The 13894-nt window shown below is 44.1% G+C and overlaps 2 protein-coding genes and 2 pseudogenes across 5 annotated transcripts; 3 read left to right on the top strand and 1 right to left on the bottom strand.

The window, feature by feature from the left end:
* Positions 1 to 1223: 1223 nt before the first annotated feature.
* Positions 1224 to 4427, top strand: LOC124005473 (annotated as a pseudogene).
* LOC124005472 (biogenesis of lysosome-related organelles complex 1 subunit 3-like) lies at positions 4387 to 5668 on the bottom strand. Its single transcript, XM_046314774.1, has 2 exons — positions 5508 to 5668; positions 4387 to 5127 (listed from the first exon to the last, which is right to left on the bottom strand). The coding sequence occupies exon 2, from the start codon at positions 5112 to 5114 to the stop codon at positions 4515 to 4517; it is 600 nt and encodes a 199-aa protein (XP_046170730.1). The 5' UTR covers positions 5115 to 5127; positions 5508 to 5668; the 3' UTR covers positions 4387 to 4514.
* A 180-nt stretch (positions 5669 to 5848) lies between these two features.
* Positions 5849 to 8913, top strand: si:ch211-116o3.5 (uncharacterized protein LOC325902 homolog). Of its 4 annotated transcripts, none has more exons than XM_046314770.1 (4): positions 5849 to 6032; positions 6942 to 7411; positions 7517 to 7819; positions 8028 to 8913. In XM_046314770.1, exons 2-4 carry the CDS (start codon positions 7000 to 7002, stop codon positions 8546 to 8548), a joined length of 1236 nt encoding a protein of 411 aa, XP_046170726.1. In that variant the 5' UTR covers positions 5849 to 6032; positions 6942 to 6999; the 3' UTR covers positions 8549 to 8913. The 4 variants fall into 4 exon arrangements, with proteins under 4 accessions (XP_046170726.1, XP_046170725.1, XP_046170727.1 ...); XM_046314769.1 differs by having other exon boundaries at positions 5849 to 6060; XM_046314771.1 differs by lacking the exon at positions 5849 to 6032 and adding an exon at positions 6069 to 6210.
* Positions 8914 to 12150: 3237 nt separating this feature from the next.
* Positions 12151 to 13776, top strand: LOC124004883 (annotated as a pseudogene).
* The last annotated feature ends 118 nt before the right edge of the window (positions 13777 to 13894 follow it).

Below are 13894 nucleotides of genomic sequence, written 5' to 3'. Positions count from 1 at the left end.
TGGAGCAGCCAAGTTCTTCAGCTTACTGACATGATTGAATAAAACTTTTGGCTAACCCTGAATGTGCTCATTGAACTGCTGTACAACACAAAATATTTATTGACAAGCTGTCTTAAATGTTTACTTCAATGTAGTGAGACCCACACAGACACAGGAAGACTGAGTTGTACTTTCTTTTGAGGGCAAATGTCTAATCCAATGTTAATACGTAGTTATGGAGGTAATGTTTTGTAAAACTAGCTGATAGGTTATACTCCATAGAAAGGTCATTGGAAAGTGATGTCTGGTTTTATTCATTAACCAAATACTGACATTTTATTTGTACTTCTGTTCCAAGACTAAGGCAAAATCAACAAGCAAGTTGATTTGTGTGGGAGGGTGTGTTAACTTTCATTACAGTAAAAATCTGTCATTATATAGAGTGGGGCAAAAAAGTATTTAGTCAGCCACCAATTGTGCAAGTTCTCCCACTTAAAAAGACGAGAGAGGCCTGTATAATTTTCATCATAGGTACACTTCAACTATGACAGACAAAATGAGAAAAAAAATCCAGAAAATCACATTGTAGGATTTTTAATGAACTTATTTGCTGATGAGGGAATTATTGTTGCTCAAACTCATGCTCTAAGTTATCGATACAACCACAGGTTAGTTTATGGAGCAGCCAAGTTCTTCAGCTTACTGACATGATTGAATAGAACTTTTGGCTAACCCTGAATGTGCTCATTGAACTGCTGAACAACACAAAATATTTATTGAAAAGCGGTCTTAAATGTTTATGATTCTGTTCATTCCTCTCATTACATTTTGGTCATTTACTCTGTATGACTTTGGCCAGTGTCAGAAAGTCCTGCATTTAACACATTATTTTCGAATAACTAATGAAACATCTCTAAAACAACATCAATACATAACCATCTATAACAAATTCCTATGAAATTACAAAATTCTTGGGGACGTAAAAAAATTCAGCCAGTGTTTTAGTGACACTGCAGAATAATAACCAACCGTTACTGATAATTGGAGTTTAGATCGGTTGCAGTGATCATGAATCGAAATTATATTGCCATACCGTACTAATGTTATATCATATGAATGTTATAACCGGTTTTATTCCCTCAGAATTGACAAAGTATTGGAACCATAGACAAATGTAAATGTGACAAGGTAAGTGGAAAGTTAGTAAATGTATCAGACATTTAGTCATTTAGGGATACAGCTAATAACAGCTTCTATTGATTGCCATGTCTACCTCTACATTGGTCAAACAAAATGGTGCCCTGTTGGATGATGCCTAGGCATATGGACTGTCCAGGGAGTTGATCAAGGTGGCACCTCCGGGCCACCGTAGGTCTGTTCTCCCAGTGCCCCTGCCGCACTGAAACTCTACTGAAGAAGATCAAGAGTAAGTTTAACACTTAGGTTGAGTTCACGTGACTATTTTTGTTTGTTCTAAAAATCTAATTGTGTTGCTCTTTCTACATTCAAAGTTTACATGAACAGAGAGGCAGAGTGGAGAGACCAGAAGCACAAGCTGAAGAGACCTCCTCCAGCGTGGATTCGCTACTTGGCCCTCCTCCTCTCCATCATCTTCTTCTGTCCCGTGTGGAGGGAGGAAGAGGAGCGCTTCAGTGCCTGGCACTTTGCAGGCAGTGATAAACTCTGGGCTGGGTTGGCGATCCGCCTCTTCAAGGGCATCCAGGATAACTTTGGGGAACTTCCCCTGGGCGTCTATAGAGCCACCAATCATCCCTACTCAAAGAAAGTCACGAGCAAAGGTGATGAGGTCAATTGGAAAGCAATAAGGCTGCTCTGCCTCCCGGTCTGGGTTGTAGTCCGAGCCACTGTAATGTTCAGCATTGGCACATGTACCCTGCTCTACTTATATGGCTTTGAGCTCCAAACAAATGGCACACACAGTTGTGTCACTGTGCTGGAATCGATGGCCATAGCAACACTGGGGCCTCCCGCAGTCTTCGCCCTGAGGACTATTCTGCGGACATCCAAGCACCTGCTCTACACCATGGGCGGAAGCATCCAGCACCAGATGAACAGCTCGGCCATCAGCCTCATGGCTGATATGGCTTCATGAACAAAGTGAGGAAGGAGGTGGGCGTCATGGTGGACTTCACCAACTTCATGGAGGTGTTCGAGATGAGGATCCGTGTGGTGCTGGAGATCACCCACCTGGACCGCTGCAGCCCAGACAGGGTGGTCCGCACCCTGGAGGCCATGAACGTTCTGCTGGCGGGGGAAGAATGTCACGTTTGTCTCCATCCTAGCTGTGGACCCCGGAGTGGTGGTGGGCTGTGTGGAGAGCACCATGTGGATCTGTGGGCTGACATCCAGCGGGTACGACTTTCTAAACAAGATGGTCACCCTGCCCTTCTCAGTGCCTGAGATGTCCCCAGACTCCAAATGCAGAGCTTTTAAAACCCTCGCTGACAGCTATCTAGAGCCTGACTGGGAATGTTTTAAGAGAGGAAAACATAGAGCTGGGAATTTCTCTGCATTTGAAAAAGGCAGGCTTGATGACAGCCTTGTGCCCTTCATTGAAAAGGGCAAAAGTGAGACTGAGCTACTAGAAAATGGCATCCATTGGGAAGTCTGGGCCAAGAAAATCAAGGCGCTAACAAATGAGGCATTTACACTCCATATATACCAAATACAGCCCTCATGTTTATCTTATGGGAAACCATGTGCATATGAGAAGGATAATAAACTCTGTAAGGATGACAGTCATCGTCATGGATGCTATGGATTACAGGGGCTTCTCCAAAGCTAAAGACCTTGCTGCCTGGGTGGTGATGGCCAACCCTGCCGCCTGGGCTGGATCCTGCAATGCTCAGAGGACCGCCAGCAGAGGGCTGAGACTGATGGCGCTGATGGTGACATCAACCAGGCCAAGACCTTATGGGAGGTGTTCAGTGAGACCAGTCTGGAGCTCCACATGCTCAGAGATTGTCTGGAGACCGTTGTAGAGCAGGATGGAGACCCCGAGCTGTTTGAGAGGTTCCTTAAGGTGGACCTCCAGTTTACTCTGAAGGATGTTGAGAAACAGAACCAAGTCAAATGCAATCTGCGGATTGGAAAAGCTATCAGTATGAGCACAGAGGACACCTGCAAAGAGGTTAGTTCAAAATAAGAATCTTTATGCCGATTGAATTATTTTATGATAGACGCTAGTATTTCATGGAGGTCAGTTTACAGTGTTATGTATACATACTTATGGTATTTACACAACTCATGTGGATAAGTCCATTAGTCCCTTAAAATAATTGCGGAACGTTATACTTTTGTATCACAGATCAGTCACAACAGAATCCAATGGCTCCGTAAGACGGCTTCACTCAGTTCTCTGCTATAGAGAATCAACTCAATGAAGTGTCTCTGGTTTATGAGCGAAGCAGTGAGATCAGACATGCACTTGTTAAAACAGGGAAAATGCCAAGTCAGTGACCTTGAAATAAGCTGTTTCAGGAGGGTAGTATGCTAATAGCCCTCAGCTCATAAGCATTGCATTCATAGCAGCAGCACTGAAGAGGGGTAGTCCCATGCACGCCATCACCAATGATGGAACTTCCCACACACCAGAATATTTTCCCATGAACCACCGTTGGCCCATTAGAACAAGTAAATGACGACCAACAATGTCTAATGACACCATTTAACAATATATGTCAATGTGTCTCAATGTCGTGTCTGCATTGTTCTCTAGATGGAGAAGCTGAACACTCCAGTGAAATATCAGCAGCTGCTGACAGAGAATCAACTCGAAGGAGCGTCTCTGGTGTATGGGCGCAGCAGTGAGATCAGACATGCCCTTCAGATGGCCTTGGGACAATGGATTACTTTCAGCTCACACTTCCTGGAAGCCAGATGCTCAACCTCACAAGACATGACAGTGACTCTGCAAAAGCACTGACTGATCAAACCCTCTGGATTCAAAAATGATCTTTCGTTTTATAACACTTTCTATATCTTTGGGAAGACTACACTGTATAGGGATGGAATGTATATTAAACGTTTTAAAACTGTTCCTCCAATGTTCCCTGAAGTAGAAGCCTATTGAAGCCTATTGACTGACTTGTGAACAGTGATGCACAATGAATGTCCTAGGATTCATTTTGTTCATACATGAGGATTCTGTAGCTACTTCAACTCTAGGCCTAGACAAAAATTGACCACAGCAGTCCCATCACTTGCGGTGTTTTGCTTACACCACAAAAGTGGGCGCTTCGGGAAAATACATTGCTTAACGAGAGATTGTGAATGTGACCAGCTAAATACTTTCTGCTATGATCAAGATCAATAAGCATCCTTTGCGATGACCAACTACAATGAATAAGCCATCGGAATGTAAAGCAGAACAACATGGAGCAGCAATAGTATAACAGCAATGCATCATTTATTCACCTAATGCAAGTGCCTTTTACAAATAGCAATACTCCAGCCCATTGTTTAGCCTACATAAGACATATGAAAGCATTGGTCAAGGAACATCATAAGGAAGATCATTGGCCGGGAATCGGGGTAGTGGGAGAGGAGGGGATGGTAATATCGGGGAGAAGGTAACAGCTGGTGATAATGTCCATTTTCTCAGAGACAGACTTGAGGTCCTCCAGAATGAGTCGGATGCTGTGGGAGGCGTTGATGATGCCGTTCTGGGAGACGGTCAGGTGGGTCGTGGCCATGCGGATCTCCTTTGTGGCATTACCATACACCTGTTTGATGGTCTGGGACACATCCGTGCACAGACGTGCATTGCTCTCCTGTAATTTCTGCTGGAGTAAAGTGTTGTAGTAGAGCCCACTGTGTTCGGGCTGAGAAACAACCCTCTCCTCTACCACGGACTGAATGTCAGAGTTGTCTCTGATCACAAGCAGGGGAGTTAAGTCCTTCCGTAATATTTGTGGGGTTTCAGAGCTTGCAGCAGTGACACATTTCCGTGCTTTCTCAACCTCCCCCTCGCTGTCAGTCTCAGATGCTTCCCCTGGTACCTTTTGCCCTCCGGCTGTTGAATGTGGAGAGAGGGAGGTGATGTATACCTCATCATCTGAGTCGGTCTCTGACGCCTCTCCTTGCACCACTATCTGGTATTTGTCACTTGCCATTACACCACACCACCTAAATACACAAGAGAACAGTGAAGGCCTACAGTAGGAAGTAGAAACTGCTCCCCATCTTACGGGGAGGCATAGTTTCAATGTTACAGGGGGGCATGTTCTGATGTTTAATGGAACTGCTATGATGATTCCTGTCTGCCCATCGGAATGTGCTTTCCCCCACATTTGAGCGCTAGCCCAAATAATTTTTTAGCACGAGATGATACGCAACGAAATGCATCCCCCCACCTCTGTTGAATAACATTATGTTATAGAGTTGAACTCAATTTAACTAATTGACATGTTATGTAAATCAATCTACGTAAAATCAATTCACCAAATCGAATATAGATAGCTAGCCTGCTATTATTCGAAAAATGTATGTAAAACAAATTCTCATACCTCCACAGTCCTGTAAAAAAGGAATCACATGAGCACACGGAAGTAGCCGGAAATCGCTCACTCACGGGGGTTTGGCCCACACTCAGTACTGCACAAATTCACAAATTACAACCAGATGTCTGTTAAATCCGTTCGAATTGAACATTTAGATGATGTGTAGATCTGAGAATTTGCGCAGCTCCTCACACAGACTCACCCTCTTGAGTATGCGGTAAGATTTTAGACCAATCACAGTAGAGATCGAAGGACATGTGACATTTGGAACGTCGATCATAAACAGTCATTGGCCGTGTTCGAGAGCATCAAATTCGTGATGTATCATGGGTAAATAGTGACTGACTGACGGATCTACAAATAATAATGAGTGGATATTTATGAGGCACGGTGATTTGTAGATCAATCAGTCGGCAGTTTCCTCCACAGTCGGCTGCAATTTCGAACGAGACCATTGATGACAACAAACCCCATGTGATCGTGCGACGCGAGCAAGCTTCCTCGACGCAGCGTAAAAAAATCGAGATGAAGGTATGAAGTGCAATCTGTAGCAGTAACAGTAAGCGCTATTTTATGGTTATTAACTTACAAAAATGGTTTGTGTATGAAAAAAATGTTGGCAGCAGAGTTCTGTAGGAAATTACATTCTTCATCGTCAGCATTCGCCGGTGATGGCCACTGTAACCACCCAGCTGAGTCCACGGCCACTGTCAGTAATTGGCATACACACTGCACCTGTCAACTAGCCAGTGATAGCTAGTTAGGTTGTCAGTGGTCAGACTGTTGATGACCACTTAGTTAGTTTTAAATGAATCTCTGTATGGTGTGGTTGTCAGTAATATCCAGGATCAATTTTATTTCAAGTAATTCACTGTTGTACGAAAAGGGGGGGGGGGGGGGTAGAGGAAAGCGTTATACAGTACTCCTGTTTGGCTGCATAAATTCACATTGTAAGCGTACTACTGAGCTCATCATGTCTCATCTGAGTGGAATTGACGTGGGAAAGTCGTGATTTGCTGTTGGGTGAACTTCAAAGGGACTGGAGAAGAAACTGTCACTGTAATCTTGTGTGAATGTTGTAATGAACATCTCTGGAGTGGTTTATGTCACAATTTATTCCTTTCATTTATATCCAGTATCTATTTTGGATGCTGTTGTCTTATTTATTCTCCCATAGTTTGGTTGTCCTATACCTTTGATTAAAAACACCAATGTTCCCTTCTTGAATAAAACTTTATTATAATACAACGTGGATGCTGCTTTTTGATGCATATTGCTACAAAATGTAATTTGAGTGGGAAGTCTTAATATTTATTTCAGGGTCATTTTATCATAATCATTCGACTACCCCTCAGTCTACCTCTAATGTATAGAAATTACATTAGCCTATGGTGTAGTACTTCAACCTCTCTCCATGTGTTCTTGTTTACCTCCAACCAGGAGGAGCCCAAGGGGCTGCTACCAGCACAGGTACACCCAGTGAGAAGAGGCAGAGATCATGGACCTGAGTGAGAGGAGGCCCAACAAGTGGTGGACCGAGTCGGACACCTTCGCCATGCTGGCCCTCATCGAGCAGCTGGACCTGGTGCATGAGCTGGATAAGAAGCGCCAGCGCAACGACTCGCACTTCCGCCACCTGCGCTACAGCCTGGCCAAGCGGGACATCCACTTCACTGTCAACCAGCTACGCAACCGCTGGAAGAGCCTAAAGCACAAGTACCGCAAGATCAAGACTGCAGGATACCGTAGCCCCGCTGCACGCCTGTCCGCCATCGAGTCGTTCCGTTACTTCCGTATGCTGGACCGCATGCTGGCCAGGAGGGCCCGGGTGGGGGCCCCAGAGCAAGGCACTGCAGATGGACACAATATGGTGGTGTTGACCCACTCGGACCTGGAGGATCATACTGATGGTACTACTTTCTTTTTATACCTTTAATATTTTCCATTGAAGAATTGTAAAGAAGTGTTTGCTTTGCATTGGCCTTCGCTGCTCACTCTTCTCTCTCTCTTCCCAGGTGATGTTGCCCAGCCTGACTCTGTGGCCCAGCCTGACTCTGTGGCCCAGCCTGACTCTGTGGCCCCTTGGCAGGAGAGCCTGGCTCCAGCTCTAGAGGGAGAAGGAGACAAGACTAATGCCATCCCAGAAGAGGCCAACATCAGCACTTCTGGCTGGGCCCTGAAGTCAGAAGAGATTATGACTTTGGGTCTATCTGGAGAGTATCTTTACCCAGTGAAGAGTGAGCCACATTCAGTACCCTCTTTACATGATGGGGAGGAAGCTAGTGACCCCACTAGCTGCAGTCCAGAAGAACAAACTGGTGAGTGCTTTTATAACTGATGAGTTTAGAGTGGCTACATGACCACCTATATTCTATGTCAATAATGTGATCTTTGTATCTAATATCATGTCATGAATATGTTGGAATTTTACTTTGTATTCATCAATTGTTTAGAGCTTTGGATAATAGATATTACAGCCGTAACCTAAAACAAATGAAAGTTGTCCTGCTGTTCATTCCTCTAAAGGCACTTGTGAGGACACCAGCACCCTGATCCTCCAGCAGCTCACCATCCTGAACCATCAGCTAGGGGAACAGCTCGCTGAGCAAAGGGCCTTCCACTGCAGTATGCTGGGTATGATGGACCGACAGATAGAGGTCCTGGAGCAGCTCTCTAACTTCTCCACAGACCGCCAGGTCAAGACCGAACCCGACGACAGTGACACTCCTATTAGCCAGCAGGTCCACAACTCCCTGGTGCGCATCCTTAGAGGAGTGGAACAGGTCCAAACCCAGGGACACCAGCCGTGCTCATGCAAGGCCTCCCCCTCACAGCCTACATCTCCCTCCTGGACGGTCTCTCTGTTGGAGATCCACAAAGAATCACCCTCCAGGGATGGCAACTCAACTAGTGACACATCCAACCCTCAGCCCTCAGACCATGGGCGGCCTGAACCTCAAGGACCATCCCCCTCAGAGCAGCTTTCCCCTTCCCAACAGAAGGGTGATCTGCTTAACGGACTCTCAAACAAGTGCCAGCACAAGTGAGTGTTCTTGTAGCTTCATAGTGGAATGTACAGTAGTGGAACGTACAGTGCTCTGACAGAGGAGAGCATACACTCTTAGAAAAAAAAGGGTTCCAAAAGGGTTCTTCAGCTGTCCCCATAGGAGAACCCTTTTAGATTCCAGGTAGAACTCTGTGAAAAGGATTCTACAAAGGGTTATCCAATGGGGACAGCCAAAGAACCCTTTTAGGTTGTAGATATAACCTTTTTTTTTGGAGAAGAAAAATATATGGGGTGCTTACATTTATGAATGAGGGACTTGTCCTTTTGAGAATGTCTTAGAATAAAAAAAAACATTTTAATTTTTTTACAACTTCCCTCTTTTGTTTAATTTTGTCATGTCCAAATGTTTTACATTTACATTTTTACATTTAATCATTTGAGAGTTTATCCAGATCAAGATATTCACCTTTGACATCCAGTGGAACAAACTTTACAATAGTGCATCTAAATATTTTAAGGGGGAGGGGGGTTTATTTATCCTATCTAGGTATTCCTTAAGAAAGGTGGTGATTGACTCCGCTGTCCTGGCGTCAGGGAGTTTGTTCCACCATTCATAGTTTTGACTGAGCTGACATGCTAAATCCCCAAAGGATGGCCAGAGGTGGATGAAATGCCCTTATTTGGGTGTAGGGCCTGATCAGAGCCTGGAGGTACTGAGGTGCCGTTCCCCTCAAAAAGGCAAGCACCATGGTCTTGTCGGATGAGGAAGCCAGTGGAGAGAGCGGAGGAGCGGGGTGACGTGTTGGGAAGGTTGAACACTAGACGGGCTGCAAATGGATGAGTTGTAGGGGTTTAATGGCACAGGCAGGGAGCCCAGCCAACAGCGCTTCAGTAATCCAGAAGATGACAAGTGCCTGGATTAGGACCTGCGCCGCTTCCTGTGTGAAGGGTGTTCTGCGGATGTTGTAGAGCATGAACCTACAGGAACGGGCCATATGTTAGTTGATATTTTGTTGTCCAGGATCACGCCAAGGTTCTTAGCGCTCTGGGAGGAACACAATGGAGTTGTCAACCGTGATGGCGAGATCATGGAACGGGCAGTCCTTCCCGGGAGGAAGAGCAGCTCCGTCTTGCCGAAGCTTGAGGTGGTGATCCGTCATCCACACTGATATTCTGCCAGACATGCAGAGATGCGATGGCCACCCGGTCATCAGAAGGGGGAAAGGAGAAGATTAATTGTGTGTCGTCTGCATAGCAATGATAGGAGAGACCATGTTTATGACAGAGCCAAGTGACTTGGTGTTAGCGAGAATAGGAGAGGGCCTAGAACAGAGCCCTGGGGGACACCAGTGGTAAGAGCGCGTGGTGAGGAGACAGATTCTCGCCACGCCACCTGGTAGGAGCGACCTGTCAGGTAGGACGCAAATCAAGCGTGGGCCGTGCCGGAGTCGGAGAGGGTGGAGAGGAGGATCTGATGGTTCACAGTATCGAAGGCAGCCGATAGGTCTAGAAGGATGAGAGCAGAGGAGAGAGAGTTAGCTTTAGCGGTGCGGAGCGCCTCCGTGATACAGAGAAGAGCAGTCTCAGTTGAATGACTAGTCTTGAAACCTGACTGATTTGGATCAAGAAGGTCATTCTGAGAGAGATAGCGGGAGAGCTGACCAAGGACGGCACGTTCAAGAGTTTTGGAGAGAAAAGAAAGAAGGGATACTGGTCTGTAGTTGTTGACATGGAGGGATCGAGTGTAGGTTTTTTCAGAAGGGGTGCAACTCTATCTGAAGACGGAAGGGACGTAGCCAGCGGTCAGGGATAAGTTGATGAGCATGAGGTTCTCCGGAAATGGTCTGGAGAAGAGAGGAGGGGATAGGGTGTTGTTGGGCGGCCTGGCTGCATCTGGAGAGACGGACAGAGCACAGGGTAGGGCAGTGTCAGAACCAGCGGTGTTGTTTGACTTAGCAAACGAGGATCGGATGTCGTCGATCTTCTTTTCAAAATGGTTGACGAAGTCATCTGCAGAGATGGAGGAGGGGGGGAGGGGGAGGAGGACTCTCACACAGAGAATATTGTTTTGTATTTTTCTCAACTATTTACAAAACTGGAAATGCTGTATTAATACTGTATGCTTATAATATAACTTAAAGGTCCAATGCAGCTGTTTTTATCTCAAGATTAAATCATTTCTGGGTAACAATTTAGTACCTTGATTGTTTTAAATTAAAATGGTCAAAAGAAACAGCAATAGCTTCTTAGCAAAGGGCAATTTCTTAAGCAATCATTTTTGCTTGGAATGTCTGGGAGTGGTCTGAGTGGGGAGGGGGAAACTGAAAATTATTATTATTATTTTTTTTTTCACCTTTATTTAACCAGGTAGGCTAGTTTAGAACAAGTTCTCATTTGCAACTGCGACCTGACCAAGATAAAGCATAGCAGTGTGAACAGACAACACAGAGTTACACAAATTAGATGTTATTGGCAGAGAGGTTTGCATTCAGTACGCTTTTACAATCTGGAACATTCAATTGAATGAAAACAATGCTGTACTGAACGACCAGTCGAAAAACGGGGAGGGGTTGGGGTACACTGTCAACATGGCCACTGCCCATTAAATACATCACTCATTGCTTCAAGCCACACCTCACCACACCCACCAAATGGGAACAAACGGTCAAAGTCTGTTCAATAATTTTTTAGGGAAACAGTACAAGCCGTTCCGCAACTTAGCAAACGTTCAAGTGAACTGAATGCACCTTTGGTCTATGATCTAATTTCAGTGGTGGAAAAAGTACCCAATAAAAGTAAAGATACCTTAACTGAAAATGACTCAAGTGAAAGTCACTCGGTAAAATACTACTTGAGTAAAAGTCTAAAAGTATTTGGTTTTAAAGTACTTAAGCATCAAAGTAAATGTAATTGCTAAAATATCAAGGAAAAGTTGAAATATTTTCAAATTCCTGACATGATACATGATATGAATGCCAAATGTCATGTCTGGAGGAAACCTGGTACCATCCTGATGGTGAAGCATGGTGGTGGCAGCATCATGCTGTTGGGATGTGTTTCAGAGGAAGGGACTGGGAGACTAGTAAGGATTGAGGGAAAGATGAACGAAGCAAAGTACAGAGAGATCCTTAATGAAAACCTGCTTCAGAGCACTGAGGACCTTAGGCTGGGGTGAAGGTTCACCATCCAACAGGACAACACCCTAAGCACACAGCCAAGACAATGCAGGAGTGGCTTCAGGACAAGACTCTGAATGTCTTTGAACGCGATCAAACATCTGGAGATATCTGAAAAATAGCTGTGCAGCAATGCTCCACATCTAACCTGACAGACCTTGAGAGGATCTGCAGAGAAGATTGGGAGAAACTCTCCAAATACAGGTGTGCCATGCTTGTAGCGTCATACCCAAGAAGACGCAAGGCTGTAAATCACTGCCAAAAGTGAGTAAAGGGTCTGAATACATATGTGAATGTGATATTTCAGTTTTTATTTGTAGTAAATTTGCTAAAATATCTAAACCTGTTTTTACTTGGTCAATATGTGGTGTTGTGTGTAGATTAATGACGAAAAAAATGATTTATCAATTTTAGAATAAGGCTGTAACGTTACAATATGTGGAAAAAGTCAAGGGGTCTGAATACAATGAATATAAGACACAGGTAAATCACATGTCTGACCTCACTGGGAATTTAAGACAATTTTCCACCTCTCTCTAAAAGTCATTTTAATACATGACTTCCAGCTTCAATCACAATTTGTATTAAGTCCATTTTTGATATTGAGTTATATAGTGTAACGTATTTGATGTACCTTGACATTAAACCTAGTACAAATGAGTACAACACAAAGAGGCATACTTATGATAATAGTCTTATTTATGGACTGAAATGTCTGTGAACATGTGATTGATACTATTGTAAAGAAGAAGAATAAAGGAGAAGAAGGAGAATCTAGAGAGGAAGAAACGGACTGATAAAAAGCGAGCATGGGAGATGATGTGTTGAGAGAAACCAGACTTTGTAAAAGACCGAGAGAATGAGAGGAACCTGCAGAGAGTTGCTACCAAGGGAGTAGTACAACTGTTCAACGCTGTGAGGAAGCACCAGAAAACGGTGGATGAGAAGGTGAAGGAGGCGGGCGGCTCTGAGAGGAAGAAGGCCAAGCTCCTCTCCTCTTGTCTCCAAGAAAGACTTCATTAACGTGCTGCGGGGCACAGAGGGGGGCAGCGAGGTCGTCACCAAGACAGAGAGACAGACGACAGGCAGGGAGGCAGAAGAGAAGCCAGCTTGGAGCGTGCTGAGAGACGACTTCATGACGGGAGCCTCCATGAAGGACTGGGACAAGGAGAGCAACATGGAGGGGGAAGAGGAGGAGGCACCAGGGGGTGCAGAGGACTACAACAGCGAGTCGGACTGAGCAGACAGGCCCATCTGTAGGCAGCCCTACCAGGCCCAAAGACACCTCTTTTGAATTTTCTACATGGAACCAGGAGCTGAAGAAAGACTGTGGTCAAGGTCCTGTTCTGGCGCACAATTATTTGTGTCAGGATCCCTAGTTTGTTTAATGCTGGTGCTCTCTGGCTTGTAAATGTCCCACTGAAAATGTTTCTGTCTGAATTCTGTTGTATATATACTTTTTTGTTGTTGCATATCCCTCAATAAAACGCCAGTTCATAAAAATAAAAAAAAAACTATTGCATTTTTAAAAGTGAAGAATTGAAAATGCAATGTAATGGAAGGACTGTTTTTTTAATATATATTGATTGCAAATCTCATTAGCAGCTTTAGCCATTTTGGAATTAGAAATGCATGTTGCCATGTCCAACGTGGGCCTACTTCAAAAGGAAAATATGATGCACATTTACTTCAAATACAAAAAAAATTTTGCAAGAAAATTATTTGTGTGCCCTTTTTCAGACTCCGATATTCCAAGATATCCAAACTGTTTTGTAGTATACTCTAATAATGCTAAGCAATTACCAGAGGCCTGAATATATTTTTTTATCATAGCATTGAAGTGGTAACAAAAGGTAGCCTAAAACGAGAAGATATTCAACAAAACATAAATTGTTTATTTTTACGTTTTGTGAAAATGTGAATTAGAGAGTGAAACATTTGCGTTAGAGAATTAAACCTGTCAATTTAAAAGGAAATGCATTGAGATTATGTGACACTTAAAATATGAATTTGAGAATTGTGTGAGCTGGATGAAGAAAATAACTGTTTGCATTGTTGTCCTAGCTGGTGACTATATTAATAAATTAAGAGTTTCTGATATTTTTTTCTTCTGAATTTAATACTAAATAAAAATGTTTAGCCTTTTCACTTGTTATCAGTCATCCAAACCAACTATTTGTGTCCTTCGACACGCCTAAGCAAAGTTGTGC

Source organism: Oncorhynchus gorbuscha, linkage group LG19 (assembly GCF_021184085.1).
Source record: "Oncorhynchus gorbuscha isolate QuinsamMale2020 ecotype Even-year linkage group LG19, OgorEven_v1.0, whole genome shotgun sequence".
In the NCBI taxonomy this organism is placed as follows: Eukaryota; Metazoa; Chordata; class Actinopteri; order Salmoniformes; family Salmonidae; genus Oncorhynchus; species Oncorhynchus gorbuscha.
This window is presented reverse-complemented; position numbering and strand designations above follow the sequence as displayed.